General features: G+C 61.0%; 1 protein-coding gene across 1 annotated transcript; it reads right to left on the bottom strand.

Annotated features, from left to right (window-relative positions):
- Positions 1-1,080: 1,080 nt before the first annotated feature.
- On the bottom strand, positions 1,081-23,761 carry CSRP1 (cysteine and glycine rich protein 1). Its single transcript, XM_081487301.1, has 6 exons — positions 23,658-23,761; positions 12,781-12,893; positions 7,652-7,820; positions 6,409-6,538; positions 3,488-3,581; positions 1,081-3,163 (listed from the first exon to the last, which is right to left on the bottom strand). Exons 2-6 carry the CDS (start codon positions 12,890-12,892, stop codon positions 3,087-3,089), a joined length of 582 nt encoding a protein of 193 aa, XP_081343427.1. The 5' UTR covers position 12,893; positions 23,658-23,761; the 3' UTR covers positions 1,081-3,086.
- Between the last annotated feature and the right edge of the window lie 2,265 nt (positions 23,762-26,026).

Consider the following 26,026-nt stretch of genomic DNA (forward strand, 5'->3'; position numbering starts at 1 on the left):
TTGGAAAGGAGACAGGGGAACCCCTGTTATAAAGTGGCAAAGAACGTGGCTCAAGCATGTTCAGACTCTGGTATTTGGTGGAAGGGGGACCTCAGATCAAGGGGATTTAGCTGAGATCTCTGAGGAAAGTCTGGACAGGGCGACCTAGCTCCTCTCCACTACTGAGAGGGAAATGCAGAAGTGCCCGGAGGGCGGCCTCGTGAGCCCACAGGAAGCCGACCTTAAACATCAGCCTGCCTGCTGCAGAAAGGGCATTCAGGGTGTGGGCAGGTGACCTCCGGAGAGAGGAGGACAGGTCGGCCCTCAGGGAAGCCGGGTGCAGTTCCCCAGGACAGGGCAGGGATGGCCCAGAGGGTGACTCAGAGGCCAGGGCTGCCTCCACCTGGGTCAGCCAAGGGGCCCCTCCGTGGGGCCTGCTGGGGGGGCACCCGCTGTGTCCTGGGGGACAGGCCCCCCTCCCGAAGGCAGAGGACCGGTTTCTGGCTTTGTGGCCCAGAGGCATCTGCCCTGCTCCATCTTGGACTCTGCTGTCCCTGTTTCTCCCTTCCTAGCCCAGCCTCTGCACATTTTCAGAAAAGAGGAATCGGCCTCAGCACTCCTCAGCCCCGACCAGCGTTACAGCGTTGGGAGGACAGTCCAGACTCTGGGGCTGGAGGGGTGGAGGGAGGAACTCCGTGTGTGAAAGTCGCTGAATCACACTCACACGGTCACACGCTGGGATCCGGGGGAGCGGCCTCTGGGAGGTGGAGCCCCAGGAGGGCGCTGCTGCCCCTGGAAACCCCCCCCGTCCCTCCCCTCTTGTTGGGGTCCTTTAATGGACCGGAACCTGGTGGTCCAGAGTCGACGATAAGAAAGTAAAAGAGAGAAAGAGGCTGATATTCCCTGGTTTACGCAGAGAACCAATAAAACCTTTTGACACAAGGCTTGCGCTGCTTCACGTAGGCACAGGGCACCCTCTCAAGGAGGTCTTGAAAGCCCGGGCAAGAAAGTGAGCTCAGCGGGTTTCCATGTTCCAGAGAATTAGCCTGAGGGAGAAAGAGAGAGAGAAAGAAAGGAAAAGAAAGACACGGGGACCCAAGCTGATGGAACAGGGGTGCTTTATTCAACATAGTGTGAGTATACATACTGTTTTGCAAGGTAGCTTTGCAGCAAAGATAAAGATCACAAGACCAGACTTACAAATTACCAAGGAAACAAATCATAAAGCGAGAAGACAATCCATATCAAAGAAAGAGAGTTGTAAATAATCACTTTTACCATATGGTTCATAAAAAGGAAGACGTTTGTAAATAGTTACTTTTCACCGTATGGAAAAACTAACGAAGGAAACGCATGCATTCCTCAGTCCCAGGCGGCTTGCCACTCCTCTTAATTCCTCAATATTCAGGAATTAATAAAGAACAGAGGATTCACACAGGAAGCCTCCTGTTAAACGCTCCCTGACATCCCCACTCCACTGCGCCCTCCGGGCAGACCTGAGCTTTCTGGATCTGACGTGGAAGCTCCTCTGGCCGAACCGCCCTCTCACTCAGGTGCTTTCCACGCTGGGAACAGTTCTGAGCACAGTCTGGGGGCCTGCCTGAGGCCCCCCACTTCCAAGCTCACAGCTCTCACGCCCGGATGGGGCGGCAGGATCAGGCTGGCTGGACCCCACACCTGGGTTCAGTTAGAATGGACGCTGGGAGTAAGGGGACACTTTCCTTTCCGAGGCCTCCTGCTAACTTGGTAGCTCCCATCTAGTCCCCCACAGAGTAGGACACCAGTCCCCCACCTCCCCCCAAAGCAGGACACGGGTTCCCCCACCCCAGGGAGCAGGACACGGGTCCCCCCACCCCAGAGAGCAGGACACGGGTCCCCCCACCCCAGAGAGCAGGACACGGGTCCTCCCACCCCAGAGCAGGACTCCGGTCCCCCCACCCCAGAGCAGGACTCCGGTCCCCCCTCCCCGGAGAGCAGGACACTCGTCCCCCCACCCCAGAGCAGGACACCGGTCCCCCCACCCCAGAGCAGGACTCCGGTCCCCCCACCCCAGAGAGGAGGACACTGGTCCCCCCACCCCAGAGAGCAGGACTCGGGTCCCCCACCCCCAGGGCAGGACAGGCACCAGGCTCTGTTCTGAGAGCCGTATAACCGGGGTGCAGGGTCAGCTTGACCACAGCCCGCACTGTAGCCCTTGGTCCCGGCAGTGCCAGGTGCCATCCCCTCCTTCCCTGGGGCAGCGGGCCCGGCCCCTCCCCGTCCTCCTGCTGCTTCACAGGGGTGGGCAGTGTGGCCAGAGGGGGTCCCAGGAAAAGGGTGGGGGGCAGAGCCCAGGTGGGCGGGGACAGGTGTCCAGGTGAAGGCAGGCCGCGTGCGCCTCCCTCTGCGTCTGCAGGTCAAGCGGGAGTGCTGAGGGCGAGCCCAGGGCTGGGCTGCGCTGACAGGCGTGCCACCCCCTCCCCGCAGCCTCAGGACCCAGGCTGGGCAGAGACGCACCCTCAGATCTGGGTGGCCGTGAGGTCAGCAGTGTTTCATCAGGGCCTTGCCGCACGGGAGCTCGAGCCTGGGGAGGCCAGACCACATCCTGAACTGGGGCCCTCGGGTCTGGCTTGCCCCCCGCAACCTGAGCTGGGGGGCACCGTGGCCCACAGCTTCCAGGGCCGGGCGGGGCAGGTGGCCCCTCCGTTTAGGGCCCATCTGCACGTCCCCCGTGACTCCCTGGCAGGGATGCCCCAGGCCTGCTCTGAGGGACACCAGGAGGCCCCCCAGAGGAGCACGGTCCTCCCTCGGCAGGGCACCCTCCAACGGACACTCAGCCTCTGAGGGCGGGACTCTTGCAAGGGGAGGGACTCTTGCAAGGGGAGGGGAGGGGAGGGGAGGGGAGGGGAGGGGGGACAGCCAGAGCTGGGGGCCCCGCTGGTGGCACGGCAGGCCAGGCAGGGGGCGCCTCCAGCAGACGCCCCAACCACAGGGAGCCAGACACCCGGGGTCGAGTCCTTAGCGACGCGTGCAGGGCTGAGGGACGGAGGAAGCCTGGTGGTCTCGAGGTCGCCGCGGTGGGGGGCGTGAGAAGCACGGCGTGGGCGGTGGGGTGTGGGATCGGGGCCTCACTCAGAGTGAACCAGAGCCCCGGCCCCCTGCCCAAAGCCGAAGCCCTTGGGCCCGAAGTTCTTTGCGTAGCATCCTGCAGAGAGAAAAAAGGGGTGAGGAGCCCCACTCCTGCCCCAGCACCTGCCGGCGCCTCTGGGGCAGTGAGGGGCACAGCTGAGCCCTCCACATCAACCCCAACAGGGAGGAGCTTCCTGGCTTCCCCCCCACCCCGCCCCACCCTGCCCCGCCCCCGCCTGGCACGTCCTGTCCCCCCCAACCCCCCCGGCTCCTTTTCGGCTGGACACGGAGGCCTCAGCAGACACTCGGGAAGGGACTCCAAGGCCGGAACTGGCCTCCGTGTAGGGGTCTGACTGCTCGGCCCCCCAGGAAGGGAGGGTGTCAAGGAGAGGCGGCTCACCTTTGCAGTAAATCTCGCCATCCTTGTCGGCCAGGGTGGTGGACTCCAGGCCTTTGCCACACTTGGCACATCGGAAGCAGGACTTATGCCAGGACTGGGGAGGGGAGGAAAGACTTAACTCTGCCGCCCCAGCCCGGCCCTTTGGAGGTGTGATGAAGGCACCCGTGGGGTCTGCCCGGCCTCCCCCGCCTCCTGGGGGAGGTGCTGGGGGCCGGCGCTGCAGCCGCCCACGATGCGCAATCAGGGTCCCCAAGCCTTGTCCCGACTCCCGCCCAGAACCCCTGGTGTGGGTGTGGGCTCGGACCCATCCTGGCCCCGGTTCCAGGCCTGTGGCCCCTCACTCCTCACGGGGGACATGACACACTCTAGGGCCTGGCCGCGGGGCCAGCTTTTGTGATTAGCAGGCCTCAGGAGTTCTCGAGGGCCCTCTCTGCAGCGGCAGGCCGCAGCCGGGCAGGGGCCTGGTGCAGAGGCGGTGCCTGGCACCCCAGAAGGAGAAAGGACCCACGGAGCTCCAAGAGAAGGCCGGGAGCCTGGTTCCCTGGGGGCCACAGAAGCCCCGCTGCTCCGATGAGGTGCTCGGAGGCCACAAGCCAACAGCCCCTAAGGGGAAGGCGGCCTGGGTCTGCATCCAGTGGGGGCCAGCCAGACCCCAGGTCAGCCGCCAGCTCCCAGCTGACAGCTCTGCACAACCCGGAAAGCCGGAGGCCAGCGGCGGCAGACGGGACAAAACAAAACAAGGCCTTTTAAGGGCAAGGAGACTCCCTTGCAGAGCTGCCCTTTCTGAGCCGGAGATGGAAAGGAAAGAGCAGGCCCTGGGCTTCCTGGCAGCCACGCCCACACGTGTTGGCTCTTGCCCTGTGCTCTAGGGGCCTTGGTGTCGGCATTGAGGGCACCCCGGCCTCGGCTCATCCTCAGGGAAGCGCAGGCTGCCCCCCAGTCTCTGGGCAGACGGAGGACTGACCACCGCCACTGTCCCTGCAGACACACTCGGGCCCCGCTGGTGGGGTCAGCACCTAAAGTCCTCCTGCTCCTCAGCCCTTCCTTGGGCACGGATGCTGGGCTCCTCCCTCCACCTCTGCCCGAGAGAAGCCTCCTCCCTAAGGGAGAGAGAGGCCCGCACTCTAAGACCCCGAGGGGGAATAGAAATGCTGATGCCTACAGATTTTTTGGTGATCGCCTAGTCTCATGGTGAGACACAGCCGAAGAAACACCAACTTAATATTAACCACATCTCCTGCTTTCATATCATTTAGTCAACAGCAGGGATCTTCACTTCACCCTCACAAGAACCCACAAAAGCAATCAGAGTAATGGTAGCTGACTGGTGTCGCCCACACCCCGGGCACTGCACTGGGCCCCCCGCACCGGCTCCTTTAAAGCCAGCTTGCCTGGTGGGCCTGCTGTGTGCTCTGCTTCAGACGCGGGGCTGGGGCTCAGGAGGGGATCCGTCAGCCTACGCTCATGACAAGCAAATGGTGGTCATCCTGCTGGGGTTGCGAACCCCTCCCGTTGGACAGAGGCGGAAACAAGCTTCAAGGGTAACGTGGCCCACGAGGAGGCACCAGCACTGGCGGCCAGCCCCTAGGGGCGGGCAACCCTGGGCTCTCATCTGCAACACGGGTGCGACCCCCCCGGGCCTGAGGGCTAGCCGGAGACCATGCTTGGTCTGACCTGTCCCATGTGTGGCCCCCTGTCCACATGCCCAGCCTCTGCTCAAGGCTGAGAAGCCCCAGAGGCCAAGACAGGTCCAGAGAGGCCACAGACAGGCTCCAGACTCCGCGGCGCCACTGCTGACCACGTGGCCCCGGCCACGTCTGCATGAAGGCCCAGCACCGTCTCTGGGGCCCTCCTGAAGAAGCCTCTTCTGCGGCCCTCCGATGGCTCGTCTGAGGCCACCCCTCCCTGCAGCATCTAGGAAGGAGGGTCCCACTGCGCTTTGGTGACTGGGGGTGGGGAGCTACTACTGGAATATCGCAGTGGGGGGCAGGCGAGACAGCCAGACCAAGTTGGTCTCCTAGGAGGCTCTGACAGGCCTGAGCCTTGGCTAACTCTGCCCTGGGGGCTCATGAGTGGGTTTCTGTGGATTTTGGGTGGTCGTTAACATTTCTGTATCACAAATCCTTTTGAAAATGTGACGAATGCTATGGATCTTCTTCCCAGAGAGAGATGTGACCCCACACAATTCTGCACGCTTTTTTCAGGGCTGGAGTCCATGCACCCTTAGAGGTCCGCAGACCCCGACTCTGGAGACATGATCGATCAGAAGCTCCCTATGCAGTGTGTTTGTTGTTGGTCAGTCAGTCAGGTGTGTCCGACTCTTTGCAACCCCTGGACTGCAGCACGCCAGGCTTCCCCGGCTTTCACTATCTCCCGGAGTTGGCTCAAACTCATGTCCATTGAGTCGGTGATGCCATCCAACCATCTCATCCTCTGTCGTCCCCTTCTCCTCCTGCCTTCAATCTTTCCCAGCATCAGGGTCTTTTCCAATGAGTCAGTTCTTCACATCAGGTGGCCAAAGAATTGGAGCTTCAGCTTCAGCATCAGTCCTTCCAGTGAATATTCAGGACTGATTTCCTTTAGGATGGGCTGATTGGATCTCCTTGCAGTCCAAGGGACTCCCAGGAGTCTCCTCCAGCACGACTTGAAAACATCAATTCTTCGGGGCTCAGCCTTCTTTATGGATCAATGGTGAGGCTGCTATGATGGGGGATTCAGCTTCCTGGAGACTGGGAGGCACAGGGGCCAGGCAGCCTCCGAGACAAAGGGACCTCTCTCGTGGTGGGCTCTGAGACGAAGGGGGAGCTACATCCAGGGCCGAGGGTCCCCTGAGCAGTGGGATTGCACTTGCAAAGCTCCAGAACGCACGGTTCAGAAACGTGCGTGCCCCTCCCCCGCCGCCCCGGCATGCCCGGCCTTACCTTCCCCGCACCAATCACTTTCTCGGCCGCGTACACAGCCTGGCTGCACCGCGGGCAGCGCTCAGAGCCTCCGATCTTCTGGGCGAACTTGGACGTGTTGGGGTTGGTGGTGGGCCTGTGGCCAGGGGCCCTGCTCAGGGAAGAACGCAAGGTGAGGGGACGCACGGGGAGCGACACGGGGCGGACAGGCCTGGAGGGCACCACCCGCCTGCACCTGGCCCAGCCCGTCCCACGGCTGTGGCTGCCAGGGCTGCAGGGTTGGCTCTGCCGATTGATGGACACGCCGAGGGTCCCAGGGTCACCTCTGCCAACGGGGGACCCACCAGGGGCCCGAGGGTCACCTCCCCGACGGGGGACCCACCAGGGGCCCGAGGGTCACCTCTGCCAACGGGGGACCCACCAGGGGCCCGAGGGCCACCTCCCCGACGGGGGACCCACCAGGGGCCCGAGGGTCACCTCTGCCAACGGGGGACCCACCAGGGGCCCGAGCGTCACCTCCCCGACGGGGGACCCACCAGGGGCCCGAGGGCCACCTCTGCCAACGGGGGACCCACCAGGGGCCCGAGGGTCACCTCCCCGACGGGGGACCCACCAGGGGCCCGAGGGCCACCTCCCCGACGGGGGACCCACCAGGGGCCCGAGGGCCACCTCCCCGATGGGGGACCCACTAGGGGCCCGCACTATTCCTTCCCCGAGACGTCAGACTCCGCTCAGCCCCAGTTATAACGCTGGAGTCACTGACACCTCGCCTGCTAAGAACTGGCCCCCTCTACCCCCTGTTCCTGCAGCACATTTGTTACTAGAGTCTTCCCAGGAGAAATCAGCTGACAGGTTGTCCCCACGGGGTGACGGCCTTGGCTGAAGTGTCGAAAGTCACCATCTCTTGCGACCGTCCCCCAGGGCCAAGGGGCTGGTGGGCTGACTGCCTGCACCCCGCTCACAGCAGGTCAGCGGTCGAGGGCGCTGGGGGCCCAGTGACACCCGGTGAGCCAGGCTGCGAGCTGGTCCGGCTCAGACCCTCACTGGCTGTGGGGCCCCTTCAAGTCACGGAGACCGGCTGGGTCTTCTCATCTCTGGAAATAGGAGGGGCCCCAGGAGTTCTCGAGGCTCCTTCCAGCGCACGGAAATGCGGCCGTGGCTCTGCACGGGGAGGGGCCTGGATGCTCCACCTCCGCTGCCCCTGCCGCTCTGACGGGGCCCGCCCGACCCACAGCAGGACCTCTATACCAGGGCGGCTACTCACTCCTCGTGTCTGATGCCGAGCGACTCCCCCTTGTCCATGCTCAGGGTCCCCGCGCCCTGCCCGTAGCCGTAGCCCTTGGGCCCGTACTTCTTGCCATAGCAGGACTTGCAGTAGATCTCCTCGCCGTGCACGGCCACGGTGGTGCTGTCCAGGTTCTTCTTGCAGACCACTGCGGGGGCACAGGCAGCGGGTCATGGCTAGCCCCCGCTGCTGAAGCTCCCTGGGACACTGCACGCGTAACATCCTGACCTCCCAGGAGCCAGGGAACTGGGAGGGGAGGAGGGCCTGTTACAGACGCTGGCCCAGTGCCTCTCCCGGAGCTATGCGGGCTCCCTCGCCCCCCACACCCTGAGAGCTTCCCGAGTTCACTGGGCCAGCGGCCTAGGCCAACCCCACACCCCAGGAGGTGTGCCGGGCTTCACTCTGCCCTTCACGGACACCGTGGGCCCTGACAGAAGAGGAGAAACAAGAAGGACAAGGCTGTCCTGCCTCCCGCGATTAGATTCAGAAGGGACACCCGTGGGTGACGTGGGTGCGGGGGCAGGGGGCAGGGCAGAGATGCTCCCGGGGGGAAAGGGCAACGTTTATTCAGCGCCCAGCGTGACCAGCTTGGAAATGAGATACAGGTTGTGCTCATCATGACAACAAGATCTGAAGTTTCTAGTCGGAAATCACTTGGCCACAGGAGGTCAGATGCTGGGAGAATTCCCTGACTTGGGGCAAAGGGGGATTGGAATGGGGTACACTGGAAGGCCTGCAGAGTGCCCGCAGCCTCCTGTGGGTCTCAGAGCGGCAGTGCCCTGTGACCCAGAGTGAGACAGTGTGGAGCCCGGGGTCACACGGAGCCCAGGCGGGCCCACGTCCAGTGAGCGTCCTGCCCAGGCTACATGCCTTCCCAGGCCTGTGTCCTCAGCAGCAGGTGACATGACGCTGCCCCCGACAGAGGTGAAAGTGAAGGTGAAGTCGTGTCCGACTCTCTGCGACCCCATGGACTGTAGCCCACCAGGCTCCTCCATCCATGGGATCTTCCAGGCAAGAGTACTGGAGTGGGGTGCCATTTCCTTCTCTAGAGGATCTTCCCGACCCAGGGATCGAACCCCGGTCTCCTGCATTGTAGGCAGATGCTTTACCGTCTGCGCCACCAGGGAACCCCTACAGATGGCTGAGAATTAAATGAGACCTCTCCTGGGAAGTGCTCAGCACAGTGCTCTGCACACAGTAGGTCATCATGAACATTGGCTGCCCCAACAGTGTGACAGAGTTAGTGCCCTGGGAACACAAGGGCAGGAGGGGCCAAGCGCCAGAAGACCATCAGCGTCCAACCCTGAAGTGTTCTCCAGAGACTCAGGTCCCGTTGATGTAGGTTTGGGCCTCGGATAACAATCGGGTTCCATGAAGGCCCTTAGATGGGGGGGTCAGTGGGCCACCGGGACCATGTCCTCAAACACATCCTTCTGAAGAGGGACCCCCGGAGGAGCCAGCCTCTCTTCCTCTCAAGGAGCACTCAGCTCACCTCTGTGCCCCTTGCCAGTTCCTTTGCCTTGAGATAGATTCCTCCCCGCACCCCCCGACGCCTCCCCACCGCCCCCGCCATCATGTGGCTCTCGGGATCTTAGTTCCCTGAGCAGCGGCTGAACCTGGCCCTTGGCAGTGAAAGCACTGAGTCCTAACCACTGGATCTGCAGGGAATTCCCAGCCTTCCCCTTGCCTTTAAAGGCCAGCTCTCTGTCTGCACCCCCACCCCTGGGCCAGGTTGGAGACTCCAGACTAAATAAGGACCCTCTGGTCCTGCCTGTAAGATCCCCATGTCCTTCCAGCACGCAGGCAACCAAATATGGGCCATCCTGCTGCCTCCCCAGGGCTTGGCTCTGGCCTGGAGGAAGCAGACACAGCAGGCCAGGGGCTCCAGCATTCCCTTCTAGGGTGGGAAGCCGGGAGTCGGCCTGGAACTGCTCCCCGCAAGACCCAGAGTGACCTGGAAATTCCTCAGACTAGACGGGAGGCGGCGAGCGAGACAGAGCGGCGAGCGAGACAGAGCACCCGGGAACTGAGGTCTCCTTGGGCCAATCTTCCCTGCAGGGACCTGGGGGTTCAGCCCAGAGGGGACCTCGGGGTCTACAACTGACACCTCCCAATGGCCCTGCCATCTGGCACCTGCAGGCTCCCCCAAAGGCTCGATGAGGGGGAATCTTGGATGATGGCCTAAATGCATTTCTGCCAAATCGTGTTAAGCAGAAACCAACCAAAAAGAAGAACTTAGGCTGAGACCTGCTCTCCTCTGCCAGCCAGGAGCCCTTCCGGGGGCGGCAGGCGTGCACCACAGCCTGTAGGCGTGGGATGCCGCTGTGGGTGGGGCTATGAGCACCCTGGGGCTCCAGCTTCTGGGGTGCAGCCCCGGTCCAGCGGTTGTGCCCTCAGGGCGAGGCCAGAGCAGCTCTGCCTTCCCCACGGCTGACCCGCCCGAGATGGGGCTGTCACAGCTCAGGGACAAAGCAGCCTTGGGCCGGCGCCCCGCCCACAGAGCCAAGGCCTCCCACCCTGCTTGGGGACTGGCTGCCGCTTCTCGGACACCAGGGCGCACGCTGCAAGCCCAGCCCTGGGCGGAGTCTGCCCCTGCCCCCATCACCCACAGCTCCGTCCTGTGGGGAAGGGAAAGGGTGTGCCAAGCGGGGCAGGACCCAGAGCCATGCACCCCGTTCTGAGGGCAACCCCCTCGCTGAGAAAGGGAAGCGCCCTGCCTTCTTCTGTGAGCGCTCTGCAAAGCTGGTGCTGCCCCAGGCCTGGACTCGGGGGGTGTCCTCTGGCTCCGGTGCCCAGCAGCCTGCGGTGGAGGCACCAGAGAGACGGGGGACCCCACGCTGCCGGGAGGCCCCAGGGCCCCGACTCGTGCCCCCGCCCGCCCGCCTGCCTCGGTTCCCGCGCTCCGCACCCCACTCCTGCCCCCGCCGGTCCGCCCCATCCCCCCAGCCCCGCACCCCTGGCTTCTCTGACCCCCAGCTGGCGGCCACTCCTCGCCGGCAGCTGCCGTTGGTGATCAAAGCCACGTGTGAGGGTGGAGAGGGGTCCTTGGGGCCAGCAGTCTGGACCCTCTCCCTGGCCAGCGCCAAGCCCCCTTATGCCCTCTGAGAAAAATAAACAGCCTGAAAGTTCCTGAGAGCAGCGAGCTGCTGATGACATGACATGGCTGTCGGCCTCCCCCGGGCCGGACGCCAAAGGCTCCGTCTGAGCTCACTGCCCACCCGCAGCCAGCACGGCGCTCAGTCAGCCTCGGCGGGCGGTGGGCGCGGGGCCCGCGCTGCCTGCTTTGGACGTGGCTTCCGGCTGGCCCACCCACAGCCAGTGGGAGCCAGTGCTCCTTCAAGGGCAGGTGGCCCGGGGGGTCTGGGCCCAGCTCGGGAGCACGGGCTCCGTCCGGAAGCAGTGAAGGCACGGTGGGGGGTGCAGGGCCCGGTTCCCGGACCTCCCTGATGGGCTGGGGCCACCCTGGGTCACAGGCTTCTTGCTGGGGGTCCCCTGCGCCGTGTGTGTGTGTGTGTGTGTGTGCGCGCGTGCGCTCACATGTGTGGACATGTATCTGCAAGTGTGCACGTCTGTGTGCACATCTGCATGGGTGGGTGGGTGCATGTCTCTGTGTGAACACGTGTCTGTCGATGTGTCCGCGTGTGCATGGGTGTGCGCGCGCATGTGCGCGTTCATGTGTGTGTACCTGTCTGTGTGATCACACGTGTGTGTGGATGTGTCCGATGGGTGTGTGTGCACGCGCGCATGTGTGTCCGTGTGTGCGCGTGTCAGGGAGCGGCTACCGTTGACTGAACACTCACAACTGCCCTAACCGCTCCTTTTGTTTCCTGACCCCTTCCTCTCAGTTCCCACAGCCCTGCCCCATGAAGCAGGTGTTGCTTTCTCCCCTGTAACGTTGAGAAAATGCAGAGAGAGAATGAGGCGCCCGGCCCTCAGCACCCAGAGAACAGAACGGGAATTCACATCCAGACTCTGACCCACTGGTTCTGAAGCCGAGGGCTCAGCCGACACGCTCCTGTCTGCCCAGCGCTGTCGCCTGGGCTCAGGGAAACACAGATCGCCTCCTCTAAGCCCCTCGGCTCTGAGCCCGTCAGTCAGGAGCCTGCGGACGTCCCCCCACCTCCAGGGCCCGGCGCTCAGGACAGCTGCGGCCCCGGCCCCGGCCAGCACCCCGGGCACCGAGGCGCCTGCCCACCAGGCGGTGACCGGGCCCATCTCCTCCCGGCCGTCGGGACGACATCAACATCCCCTCACCCGGACTGCCGGGCGGAGGTGGGGGCTGAGGGGAGAGGCCTCCCGCCCAGAGACGCCGGGGGAGCCCAGCTCCTCCCCAGATGCAGCTGCCCGTGAGGCTGCTGCCGGTGAATTTGTTTTTAATTGAGGTAGAGTTGACACGTCTGTGTCCATTGCCCAAGGACATGAACTCGGGCAGACTTTGGGAGATGGTGAGGGACAGGGAGGCCTGGCGTGCTAGGGTCCATGGGGTCACACCGAGTTGGACACGACTGGGAGAGTGAAACAACCGTTTGACGACACGCTATGTTATGAAGTGTCCGCTGCACAACACAGAGCTTCACCGTTGTTAGTCACTCACCCGTGCCTTGTGCGACGTGCCGGCTGTGCTCCCTGCGCTCTGCGATACACCCTCAGCTGATTTCTCTCACACAGGACAGTCTGCACCCTGTAATCCTCCCCCCTGCCTTGCTCCCCCCACTAGTGTGTCCTCCGCATCTGTGATTTCTGCGGCCTTTTAACAAAGAGTAATCTGGGTCCAGAGGTTGGTGAGACCCTGGGCTAAGCGCGACTTCCTCTTAAGTGCGCGGACTGCGGTGGGGAGAGCGGGAGGACAAAGGGAGTGGACAGTCCCCGCGGGGTCTTTCGGGTCTTTCCGGCTGGGCGCTCAGGCCCTGCTGGGTCCAGCGCCCCACAGCCCCGCCTCTGCCTTAGAAACAGCTTGAGGAACACGGGGCCCTGAAGCGCCTGCCCGCCCGCTGAGCTCCAGCCAAACGGCAGGCTGTTTACCACCGTCCCTCCCATGGGGCCAGTTCCCCGGGGCGCTGACAGGCCGGTCGTCCCCATGGCGACAGCCGGCCTGGGCGGGCACTCACTGCACAGAAAGCAGGACTTGTGGAAGCTGCTGCCTTCGCACTGAACCTCTTCGGCAAAGTACACAGTCTTCTGGCACACGCCACACTTCTTGCCTCCTCCCCAGTTCGGCATCCTGGAAGTGGACACGGAGAAGGGAATGAACTTTCCAGGGAGGCAGAGACCCAGATGGCCCAGGACAAGGCCTGGGGCAGAGGCCTCCCAGATGGCAGCCTGGGGGCTTCCCACCCCGGAGCCCACAGGAAACTGCTGCAGAGCCGCTGTATTTTCAGCCCCCTCCCCGGCCCTCTAGGACGGAGAAACAACAATAAACCCTTTGCTGTGCGCATCCACATGGATGAATCTCACAGCAAAAGAAGCAGGTGAGCTAGAACTCATAAAACACAGACTATCTGTGTCGGGTCTCAAACAGGCAAAACTCGTACTGTCAAGGGAGGAACACGTGTGGGAGCCGCAAAGAAAGGCAAGACTGAGTGTCAGAGACTACTGTCTCAGAACTGGCACCTCAAAGACAGAAAAACGGGGCCTTCACGGGTCATCACATGGGGGCTCCTTTAGTAATTGTTCTTCGAACTACACATGTAGGTTTATAAAAAAATATATATTTATTTGGCTGCACCAGGTCTTGGCTGCCATATGCAGGATCAAGTTCCCCAACCAGGCATCAAACCTGCACCTCTGCATTGGGAGCGAGAAATCTTAGCCACTGGACCACGAGGTAAGACCCCAGTTCAGGTCAGTTGCTCAGTCGTGTCCGACTCTTTGCGACCCCATGGACCGCAGCGCGCAAGGCCTCCCTGTCCATCACCAACTCCCAGAGCTTGCTCAAACTCATGTCCATCGAGTCGGTGATGCCATCCAACCATTTCATCTTCTGTCGTCCCCTTTTCCTCCTGCCTTCAATCTTTCCCAGCATCAGGGTCTTTTCCAATGAGTCAGTTCTTCGCATCAGGTGGCCAAAGTATTGGGAGTTTCAGCTTCAGCATCAGTCCTTCCAATGAACACTCAGGACTGATCTCCTTTAGGATGGACTGATTGAATCTCCTTGTAGTCCAAGGGACTCTCAAGAGTCTTCTCTAACACCACAGTTCAAAAGCATCAATTCTTCAGTGCTCAGCTTTCTATATAGTCCAACTCTCACATCCATACATGACTACTGGAAAAACCATAGCTTTGCCTTTGTTGGCAAAGTAACGTCTGTGCTTTTTAATATGCTATCTAGGTTGGTCATATAGCTTTTCTTCCAAGGAGCAAGCGTCTTTTAATTTCATGGCTGCAGTCAACATCTACAGTGATTTTGGAGCCCAAGAAAAGAAAGTCTCTCATTGTTTCCATTGTTTCCCCATCAATTTGCCATGAAATGATGGGACCAGATGCCATGATCTTCACTGTCTGAATGTTGAGTTTTAAGCCAACTTTTTCACTCTCCTCTTTCACTTTCATCAAGAGGCTCTTTAGTTCCTCTTCACTTTCTGCCATAAGGGTGGTATCATCTGTGTATCTGAGGTTATTGATATTTCTCCCAACAATCTTGATTCCAGCTTGTGCTTCCTCAAGCCCAGCGTTTCTCATGATGTACTCTGCATATTATTTAAATAAGCACAGTGACAATATACAGCCTTGATGTACTCCTTTCCTGATTAGGAACCAGTTTATTGTTGCATGCCCAGTTCTAACTGTTGCTTCCTGACCTGCATACAGATTTCTCAAGAGGCAGGTCAGGTGGTCTGGTATTCCCATCTCTTTCAGAATTTTCCACAGTTTATAGTGATCCACATAGTCAAAGGCTTTGGCATAGTCAATAAAGCAAAAGCAGATGTTTTCCTGGAACTCTCTTGCTTTTTCGGTGATCCAGCAGATGTTGGCAATTTGATCTCTGGTTCCTCTGCCTTTTCTAAATCCAGGTTGAACATCTGAAGTTCATGGTTCTTGTACTGTTGAAGCTTGGCTTGGAGAATTTTGAGCATTACATTGCTAGCATGTGAGATGAGTGCAATTGTGAGGTAGTTTGAGCATTCTTTAGCATTGCCTTTCTTTGGGATTGGAATGAAAACTGACCTTTTCCAGTCCTGTGGCCACTGCTGAGTTTTCCAAATTTGCTGACATATTGAGTGCAGCACTTTCACAGCATCATCTTTTAGGATTTGAAATAGCTCAACTGGAATTCCATCACCTCCACTAGCTTTGTTCCTAGTGATGCTTCCTAAGGACGACTTGACTTCACATTCCAGGATGTCTGGCTCTAGGCGGATCACATCATCATGATTATCTGGGTCATGAAAATCTTTTTGTATAGTTTTTCTGTGTATTCTTGCCACCTCTTCTTAATATCTTCTGCTTCTATTAGGTCCATACCATTTCTGTCCTTTATCAAGCCCATCTTTGCATGAAATGTTTCCTTGGTATCCCTGATTTTCTTGAAGAGATCTCTAGTCTTTCCCATTCTATTGTTTTCCTCTATTTCTTTGCATTGATCACTGAGGAAGGCTTTCTTATCTCTCCTTGCTATTCTTTGGAACTCTGCATTCAAATGGGTATATCTTTACTTTTTTCCTTTATTTATTTTTTTTAAACAAATTTATTTATTTTAGTTGGGGGCTAATTACTTTACAATATTGTAGTGGTTTTTGCCATACATTGACATGAATCAGCCATGGGTTTACATGTGTTCCCCATCCTGAACCCCCCTCCCACCTCCCTCCCCATTTTCCTTTACTTTTCGATTCTCTTCTCAGCTATTTGTAAGGCCTCCTCAGACAGCCATTTTGCTTTTTTGCATTTCTTTTTCTTGGGGATAGTCTTGATCCGAACCTCCATCCATAGTTTTTCAGGCACTCTATCAGATCTAAGCCCTTGAATCTACTTGTCACTTCAACTGTATAATCGTAAGGGATTTGATTTAGGTCATACCTGAATGGTCTAGTGGTTTTCCCTACTTTCTTCCATTTAAGTCTGAATTTGGCAATAAGGAGTTCATGATCGGAGCCACAGTCAGCTCCCGGTCTTGTTTTTGCTGACTGTATGGAGCTTCCATAAGCTCTATAAGTCCCCACATGTAGGTTTTATATGCTCTTTTGTATGTAAGACTTAGCTCACCAAAAATTTTTTTCTTTAGCCACATCGCAGGGTTTGCAAGGTCTTTGTTCCCTGACCAGGGATCAAACCTATGCCCTCGTATGGAACATGTCAAGTCTTAACCCTCCGGGAATTTCACCCCTCCAAAAAAACCCAATTTTTTTGAAAAAGCAGGAGTCAGACACAGAGGGCATGACTCAAGATTTAGAGTCCACTAGGACAGGGGGAGGGGGGAGTGTTTGCAAAATCCGATTGTCTATCACCAGCGCCAACCCGATGAATCATGACGTCTGAGGATGGGGCACAAGAAGAGGAATATTTAACAAGCACACAGGCGAGTCTGAAGGCCGTGGCCTAGGACAAGCTGAGAAGCTCGAGGTTGGTTCTGAGCTGGGGTCCCGAGGCCAGGCAGGTTTAGTCCTTTCCTGACCGTGCCACTCACTGCAGTGTGTTCCTTGGACAAGGGAGCCAGTAGCCCTTGTAAACCTTCATTTCTGCATCTGTAAAATGGGGACAAAAGCAGGAGCTACATCACAGGTTACTTCTGGGGAATCAGGGAGGCACGGCTCAGTGCCCTACACAGGGTGAGTTCAGGGACCCAGGGCTGCAGGGTAGAGCCCAGGATCAGGGACGGCTGCCAGGGACAGTGACCCTTCCAGCTCTTTGGACATAAGTGCACGGGGGAAGGACTCCATGGGAGGACTTAGGTGCTGGGAAATGGTGGGAGGGCCGGGGAGGAGTACACTCCTTGGGAACTCGGGGATGGGCACCCAGGGCCACCCCTGGCACCAGGGTGATGCCAGCAGCTGGAGTCTGGGCACGGGCAGGGGGCATGGTCCCTACCGCCGGGGGCTTCCCATCTGATGCAGTGCAGGGAGGAAGCCTGCCCCCGAAATGTCTCTTTGCCACGCAGATTATTTCGAGCTGAAAACAATCAAGGCCCAAGAGACTCAGGAAGAGACATCAACCTTCCCCCAAATGCCTAAAAGAATTTCCATAAGGGCCAATTCCCCAAATACAGCAGCTGCCAGAGATCTCTGTGAAGAACATGGGCCGGGTATGGTTGGAAACCAGGCAGGGCAGGAGACCAGTCCACTCTGTGTCCCCTTATCTCTGCCCGGCCCAGCAAACACTGCTTTCCAAACATTTGCTTTTCCTTCTCCATGTCAACTGGCTTGCTCGCCTCTGAAGTCCCAAACCACTGCTCCAGCTTCCTCTTTTGCCTTTAGCTGAGCACGGTATTTAATGTGAGGGTTTGGGCCACTTTGGGAGTTACTCGGTCTTTTTGGGTCTCTCCGTGTAGACATGTTATTAAGCTTTGCTTTTCTCCTGTTCATCTGTCTCAGGTCAAGGTAATTCTTTTCAAGTCAGAAGGAGCTAGAAGGGTGGAGGGAAATGTCTTCCCGCAACAGTGGACACAGGTGTCGGCTCAAGGAGGAGGTCCGGCCCAGGTTTACTACCGCGTCCCCAAGCCTGTGTGTGTCTAGCACACAGGTGTTCACACAGGTGTCTGAGACGTCAGCTCCCCTCGTTCCCAGAGCCACAGCCCAAGGCCCGCAAAATGCTCAGTGGGCTGTGCGGGCCGAGAGCAGGCTCCTGTGGGTGAAGGGTGCAGAGGGCTGGGACGCTCACTCTTCATGGCCTCCGCTCTGTCTCCCCGTCCCAAGGGTGGGGGTTCCTTTGGTCTGAGTGCCCTTGCGGTCACCCCGCCGAGCACTTCCGCTGGCCACTGACCTTGACCTCTGCCCTGAGCCCAGGCTCACACAACCAGTTTCAGGGGAGAACCTCGATTTCAACACCGGCCACCTGAACTCATCACCTTTTCTCTCCAACGTGCTCTTCCTCCTGACTGTCCATTTTGTTGCTGGAACCACAACCTTCTCTGATCACTAAGGAATCTTATCCTAAACCCCAGAATGGGGAGAAGCTCTGTACCCCACTCCACCACTCACCCCAAACCCTGACCTCCCTGCCTCTCCAGGCCTCTTCTCACCACTGAGTTTCACTGGCCCTCAGCAGCCCCCTTCTCCTTGGGAACTAGCCCGATTTTCATCCAGGGCACTAGACCTAAGCTGACTGCCCAGGTTCCCAGCTCGGGGCTCAGCTCCCATATGCCAGGGATAGTCCCTGAGGCCCCGCTGTTCCTCCAGCCCTCTGTGGCAGGGCTGCAAAACCATCTCCGTGACGGACAGTCAGGTGGGTGTAGTGAGGTCATTACTGTCGGCCTAACCTCCAGGCGCCTCCCGACCCCTCCTTGCTGCAGAACCCCATTCAAATCAGGCAGCCCCCGCTTCCTCGAGTGACCCCCAGGAAGTGCTCAGGGCAGAGCCTGGACCCGAAAGTCACCCGGTGACTCCAGTCCCCTGAGGGGCGGTGCAGGGACAGCCGCGAGCAGGGAGGAGAGTCCTGGGGGACGTGCTGGTTCCCACAGCGACACACGCGTGCCCTCCTGCCTCTTGACGGGTGCCAGGACATGACCACTGAACCACAGCCCTCAGCATTCGGCGGAAGCCTGCCCTGAGCCTGCAGATCCACTGTGTGCCGGGCAGCCTGCAGGCGCCATCTACCCTTCCTGGCCACCCGGAGGTGGGGACCTGTCTGGGGCACGGATGAGGACCTGGGGCGGGGGGGGCCTGCAGTCGGGGCTGCGGTGAGGCTGGCCACCCAGCCACGTGCTGGCCCTCCACGCTCAGTGGACGGCGCTTAGGGACATGGGGACCCGAGGGCTCCTGGCTTGCCTGGCGTCCCACCGCTTAGCCCACAGGCTTCGTCCTCCAGCCGTGGGACACCCCTGAGGGGGGAGGTTCCCTGACCGCACGGTGGGGAGCCGTTCCCAGCCATGTTTTGTTGCCAACACAAAAGCCCTCCTCCCTTGGAGACCCGCCGTCCACAGGCCGCCCTTGTTCTCCCTGGCCCCACGTCAGGGCCCGCGTCCAGCAAGGCCTGGTAACCCAAGGCGGGAAATTCTGCCCAGGCCGCCTCCTGGCCAGGCCCCCCAAGTCGTGGCAGGGGGTTCCCTTCAGGAACCCAGGGGACAGACAGGGCTCGGCACCCTGGGGAGAAGAGCACTGACCCAGGTATGGGCCCCCCCATCCCCTGCACCCTCATGAGGACCCGCAGGAGACGGGGGAGGGGGGGGTCAGGGGTCAGAGGTCAGGCAGTTCAGAGGTCGGGAAAGGGGATCTGGACCCATTTCTTCCCAGCCTAAGGGTCAGTCTCCCTTCCTCTGACTCTGAGTCTCGTTCTGAGGGTCGGGGGGAAATCACAGCAGCAGCCCAGGGCCTGGCGCGCAGTGGGTCCCGCTCCCGAGGCCCCCACGGGCCAGACGTGCGCTGTCCTTGCCCCAGGCCACGTCTGCTCCGGGTGCTGACCCTGCGGTCACACCAGCCCTGCCCCCTGGGGTTCTGGGTTGTCCACTTCACCGCGTCTACAGTCCCCACTGGGCACTGGGCTGCATCTCCTGCGGGATGGCTGGAAACACCCAGGCAGCTATTCCCCTGGAATGCGAGGGCCTTCAGGGCAGCCAGAAGCCAGAAGCCTGGGACTGGACTCTTCCGACCAGTGCCCGGATGGGGCCGCTGCTCCCAGCCTCGTCCAGCTGCGACATGAAGACTGGCTTGCAGCTCCTCTGCCCTGGGAGCCGAGACCCGGCCGGGCCGGGGCCGCGGAGGACAGAGACACTCACGTTCACCCTGCGGCGTGCGAACGTCAGGTGACTGCCCAGGGTGCTCTCGGTTCAAGTCTAAGAAACCGCCTCAGGATGTCAGCCCTTAACCCCTGGCCGCCAGCGTCTGCCCAAAGGTCTCCCCTCCTCAGATCGGTGACCTGACGGCATTCCCCGCCGCGTCTTTGTCTCCAGTGGAAAACCCCCAACTTCTCTGTTCCAAAGCCTCCTGCTCCCAGGGACAGAGGGCAACTCCTGGGCACAGAGCGCAGGTCCCACCCCCTCAGTCTGGCGAGACCTGTGAGGTGTTTGTCCACTTGGGCTCGCGGGGCTGGGCGGGGCCTGGCGGGGGAGGGCGGGGCCTGGCCGGGCCGGGCGGGGCCTGGCGGGGAGGGCGGAGCCTGGCCGGGCCGGGCGGGGCCTGGCGGGGAGGGCGGAGCCTGGCCGGGCTGGGCGGGGCCTGGCCGGGGGCGGGGCCTGGCCGGGCGGGGCGGGGCCTGGCGGGAGGGCGGAGCCTGGCCGGGCTGGGCGGGGCCTGGCAGGGGCGGGGCCTGGCCGGGCGGGGCGGGGCCTGGCCGGGTGCACGGGGGAGCTGTCATCCTTTCCAACCTGCTCCTCAAGCCTTCCCCAGCCCCCACACGGGGAAAGCAGACAAGGAAGGAGGGGTGCCCGGAGAAACAGAGTCCGGCAAACAGTCCTGCCTTGAAAGGAGTGATCAGTCACTGCGGGGGCCCGAGGACACACACGGGGTGCAGGCCCGGCCCCCGCGAACTCTGCAGGCGACTCAGCCCGCCACCTCCCCTGTGCAGACCCCACGGTGCTCCAACCCCGTGTCACCCTGCTCCCTCTCTCCCCGCTCTAAGTTCTCTCCTCAAGCCCAGGCCCCGAGGCCCTTGTGGGGCGGTGACTACACCCCTCATGCCTTTACCAGCAGGGCACTCCCGCGGGGCTCAGAATCTGAAGGTCAACAAACGTAGAATCGGGGGGCTAGGATTTAAGCATTTCCAGGCTGTCACGGGAAGCCCGATACTGTGACAAGGTCCCACAGATTAACCAACAGATAAAGTTCATTTGCTTTCATCTGGGATGATGTCAATTTAGTAACAATTGGTTACTCACGCTGAAAAGATCTGAATTATTTTCCTGGATTAAATTTTAAAAAGCAAAAACAAAACACACGAGCCCTTAGCCCGTGTAAAACAGGTTGCTTGCAGCTGACACGTTAGGCAGCCCCTGACGCGCGGGCCCTGCCAAAAGGCGGCACCGCAGACGCAGACGAGGTCTGCTCGCGTCGCGAAGGAGTCAGACGCTGCCTCCTGCCCCAGGAAGCAGAGGAAAAGCTAACTGCCTCCGTATTTACACTCTTTACCATACATGGAATCACTCGGCGATGACGTCAGACAAATTCCTGGGGAGCTGCGTAGTGCAACCCCAGCGTCACCGCAGAAACTCCTGACCACTGGGTCTGCGGGCGCCCCCACCTCCCTCCCCCACCCCCAGCAAATCCCTGACCACTGGGTCTGCGGGTGCCCACCCCTCCCCACCCCACCCCACCCCACCTCTGCGCCTGGCTTCTCCTCAGGAAGGCTCTTTTCCAGGCTGCTTCTCTTTCCTGCCAACCTGACACCGAAATCCAAACACACGCTAGAGTTGGTGAGAGCGCATCCCCGGGACCCAGGCCCCAACTTCCGGGGGACCCTCCCCTCTCGGTAGCCTGTAGAGGACCCAGTGGTGGCAAGTTCTAATCCGACTGCTTTCACACTAGCAGAGCTGTGTGCTCCCTAAGCAATGTGTAAGCTGTGTAAAGCTCTTTGTAAAGCACGTCTGTCTCGGGAGTGGCGGATCTGTCCCTGGAGAGCTGATCAGAGACAGGAAAGGTAGAGTGACTTGGAGGCAGGGCGTGGGCCAGGAAGGTGTCTGCCTGGGTCTGAATGGCAGCCACGACCCCAAGCGAGTCACTGGTCACCTCTGAGCCCCAGCTTCCACCCCACTTCACAGGCTGCCCCAGACAACACAGCGAAGGACGCAGGCCGGTCCCGGGGCCGAACGAGCACAGACGTCAGCCAGCTGTTCTCCGGGAAAGGCCAGCTCTCAAGCTTGCTGCCCAGGGTCGTGACTCTTTCCTTATTTGCCAACACGCCCGAGGGTGGCAAGTGGCGACCTTTATTCTCCTCGGTGCCTCAATATATTCAAAGCACGACTCCCGAGTCCTCTCCAAGCCAACTTCACAAGAACTCGGCTTACAGAAACTTCAGCTCCAGTAGCCTCTCAAAGAAGCCTCCCCAGTCTGCCTTCCACCAGGAGGCCCGCTGTTAATGGAAACCTGACCTGGGCCTCAGTGCCACACGGGAGCACCAGCCAGCACGGGTTTGCAAGGTTCATGCGTGCCCAGCAGCACAGCTCGGCTGCGAGCCCACGTCTACCAGTTCACTCACCAAATGTTTACTGCCCGCCAACCAGGTGCCAACACTACACTCCTGGCCAGGCGGGCCCTGCCATGACCACAAGGCAGAGGTCTGCTGTGAGAGAAGGGACACCGGGCCAGGTGGGCAGGGGCTGGGCGGCCCAGAGGCGGGGCCGTGGCCCTGCAGACCTGCGCCCCGCGGCGGTGGGTCTGCTCTTCCATTTCTCCCCAGCGGCCCCCAGACCCTTTAAAGGGCCAGCGCTGCCCCTCCCCCTCCAAGCACACCCTCCTTCCTTGTCCGCCTGTCCTCCATCCGGATTTCCTCCCTGCAGGACCAGGTCCTTCCCTGGGAGACGGCAGGCAGTGCAGGGTTGGATCCAGCCACAAGGACAATCTCTCTTGAAGGAGGTGGCCGGGGCCCGCAGCCTGAGCCCACCTTGACCCACAGGGGCTGACAGTGAGTGGCGGCAGGGGACACGACCCCCAGGGAGTGCCCAGATCCCAGCTGCTCTCTGAGATGACGGGGGCGGTCAGCTCCTCCCACCTCATCTGATTCTGGGAGGCTGGAAGGCTGGGGGAGAAGACAACCGGCCCCGCCCTCCCAGGACCGCAGCCGGAGAAGCTGCGCCCGCGTCCAGGCCGGCAGAGTATCCGGGTCAGTGCCTCGGCGTCTCCTCTCCAAGTCGAGGCCCCGCTCCCACCAGAGCCCCGCGGGCCTCCGGGAGCTACTGCGACGGGACCCCCAGGCAAAGCTCCCCCAGCTGGGAGGGGCTGCACACTGGTCCTGGAAACTCCCATGGACGGAGGAGCCTGGTAGGCTGCAGTCCATGGGGTCGCTAAGGGTCGGACACGACTGAGCGACTTCACTTTCACTTTTCACTTTCATGCATTGGAGAAGGAAATGGCAACCCACTCCAGTGTTCTTGTCTGGAGAATCCCAGGCACGGGGGAGCCTAGTGGGCTACCATCTATGGGGTCGCACAGAGTCGGACACGACTGAAGCGACTTAGCAGCAGCCGACTTAGCAGCAGCCGCAGCTGGGAGTGCGGAGGACGCGCCTCCTGCACGCTGCTTGTTGGGTAACGGGTTGCAACTTGCTTCAAGTGTGCTCACAGCGCCCCTTCCTGCCCCTGGCCTTCAGGGACTGAGGCCGCAAACACTGTGGCTTCCTCCAGGCTTGGGTGGTGGTCCCCGCGCGGCGCCAAGTCCCGGCGTCAGGGGTGAAGGGGGTTGGGGCGACCTCCATCTAGCCCTTCGGAAAAGGGGAAACTCGCTCCCTCCGGGTAGAGCTGTGCCAGGCGGGCCCCCCCGCCCATCCGCCGCACGTTCCCCCCGGGCAAGAAGGAGTGGCACGGATGCCCTCATCCCCCGCCGCACAAGGAGCGTCAGTGCGCGCAGAATCGCCCATTGTCCCGCGCCCGACCCGCCGGGGGTGGGAGCCAAGCCGTCCTGGGGCAGAGGCACGTGCGGGCCCTTTGCGTCCCGGCGCCCGGGACAGGAAGGGGCCCCGCGCCAACTGGAAAGAGAACCGCGCCACTTCGCTCCTCTCCTCCGCCCTCGCCCACTCAGCGCCCCTTTTTCTTGCGACCCTCCCTGTAGCATCCCTGGAGGCGGCGGCGGTGCTGGAAGTCCAGGGGCGCCCTGCGCGGGCGGGCCGGGCTCTCGGCGCTCCGGCGGGGGGGGCCTGGGTGCTCGGCGGCGCGCGGGCCGGGCGTCCAGGCCCAGGGCGCACTCACCTGGCAGCGGCCGAGCGCGGCGGGCAGCGGGCAGGCGAGAAGACGGGCTCTGGAAACGAGGCTGGGCGCGCCGGCCCGCGCGCAGTTTTGTTCCGCTCGGGGAGGGCGTGTCCGGGACGCGCCAACCCACAGGCTTTGCACACAGCACCACGCCGGCGCCGATGTCACCGCCCCGGGCTGATGTCACCGCGCAGGGCCGCCCCCAGGGCCGGGCCGCGCCGGCTGCGCTCCGGGGACCCCTTGTGCTTCCCGCCGCAGAGGAAGCAGCGGCTCACTGTGCCCGGATATTCTCAGCGGTCCCAGCCACCGCACGACGGTGGAGACGCACATGATCCGTGATCCACGAGCCAAGAGCCCAGATAAACGTGTGCCGCGGGAAAAGGGGGGTCGTCGTGCTTGATGTCCTGGTGGCAGGGTGGCAGGGACACGGAGGAGCTGGTCCCCAGGCTTGGACTGCCCGCCCCTAGGCATCGGTCCCTGTCTGTGAAGGGAGTATAATCCACAGGGAAGTGAGCTTATGGCGGGCAGGGGAGACCCTACAGGCTTAGCGAGCCTTCAACAGTGCCCTTCAGTGAGGGTCACCCCGCCCCCAACAGCTCTGTCCCCTCAGCCTTCCCCAGTCGAGGAGCCCCCTCTGCCCCCCAAACAGCAGCTCTGAGAAGTGGGTTCGACGCTGGGCTTTTCTCCGGGCCTTGGAAAGCTGTCCTGGAGTAGCTGCCAGTGATTGGGCCACCCACGCGGCCCGCTGTGGGCATCTCAGAGGGCACAGAGGCGCACAGCTCTTTCCTGGGTGCAGGAACAGCCCAGAAACCCAGTGGCCTGGACAGGGAAGGAGCACCCAGGCCCCTGGCAGGGAGGACCCTGGTGGGGAGCAGAGAGCACCAGGCTTTCAAGGAAGGTGCCATCCCCTCCCGGACGGTCCTGCCAGCCTCTGGCTCCCAAAGCTCACTGCCCTTTAGGCTTGTGGATCTGGACTCAGAGGGTCATGGAAGTCTGAGACACTAGTGTGCTCGGGACTTGGGGCACCTCTGAAGACAAAGCGCTTTCTTTTTGTTAGTAGTTTTTGTAGCTCGTTCACTGTGTTTCTAAGACGAAAGGGAACGCCCTCTGATCCTCCAGGCTGGATGGCACGGTTGGCACAGACTGCAGCCTGAGCAGGCACGTGGCACACTCTGGTCTCGGGTGCCCACTGCACTGTGGCTGTGTCCACTGGGTGGGCATCGTGTGCCCCTCCGTGCTGCCCTCTTGGTGGCAGTGTCTCTGGGAAAAGGGCCCCTCCTCTGCTCAGGGCAGTGCCTGGGGGCATCCCCTCCCCCAGGTCACCTGGAGACGCAGCCACTGCTTCTTCCAGCCTGGACCTGTGTCAGAGCCTCAACGCTCACAGCTGTCCTTCAAAGCCCCAGGCGGCTGAATCAACTCTTCCAGGAATAAAGTCAGGAATCTCACAGTCCAGAAAATGAAATATTTGTCTAAGCTTGTCTTACTTTCTACCCCAAGAACATCTTTCCCTGGGCAGGGCCCTCTGTACAAACAAGGCCCTCCCAAGACTGGGAGCAGCGACCCCACCGGGATTTCTTGCAGATCAAGCCCTTCTCATCTGACCCAACCACGATGTAGGAGGAAAACCCAGGGGGACTGCTGGTCACCCCACACCGAGCACGGAATGCAACAGGCGTGTTGCCCTGCAGAACAGTGGCATCAGAGCCCGTGGGCCCGCTGCCCAGACGCGCCGGTCTCTAGGGAGCATCCTGCCTCCCTTCGGCTCCCCCATCCTGCGGAGCACAGCTTTGGAGTTTGCCCAGGATTTTATAGAAGGGCCTTTCCTTCTTTGGTCTGGGTTTGTCCTGCCTGGGTGGGGAGGCTGCTGGGGGACTTCCCCGGTGAGGACAGTCAACCTGTGCTGGGAAGCGGCCTTAGGGCAGGTCCAGGGAAAGGCCAGCATACCTGGATTCTCCGCAGGCTCTTGGAGAGCCTCGTAAATGGGGAGCTGTGTGCTGAGTCCTGCCCCCGGGATGGCTGCTGAGAGCGGGGAGCCGGTGCTGGTCCACAGGGAGCCGAGGCAGCAGGACAGCCCCAGGCCACGCGGCGGCCCCACCGCCCTTAACCCTTCTCTGAGGGAGGCCACAGGGTCAGTGAGAAAGTGAGTCCTCCCAGGGCCCAGCATGTGCCAGGAGCTGCCCGGGCACACGGGGAGCGAGGGGTCGAGGAGGACAGACACAGACGAACGCGATGACCAGAGGTCCCGGGCCGCCGCAGCCCCTGCACGGCCCAGAGGGCCCCAGAGAGCGAGGCCCGTGGCTGCCCAGGGCTCAGATGTTCCGAAGGGGCCAGGGCTGAACCTGCATTGTGAGTCTTAGCTCCGTCATCAA

Source organism: Giraffa tippelskirchi, chromosome 5 (genome assembly GCF_054371585.1).
Source record: "Giraffa tippelskirchi isolate mGirTip1 chromosome 5, T2T-mGirTip1v1.2.pri, whole genome shotgun sequence".
NCBI classification, from domain to species: Eukaryota; Metazoa; Chordata; class Mammalia; order Artiodactyla; family Giraffidae; genus Giraffa; species Giraffa tippelskirchi.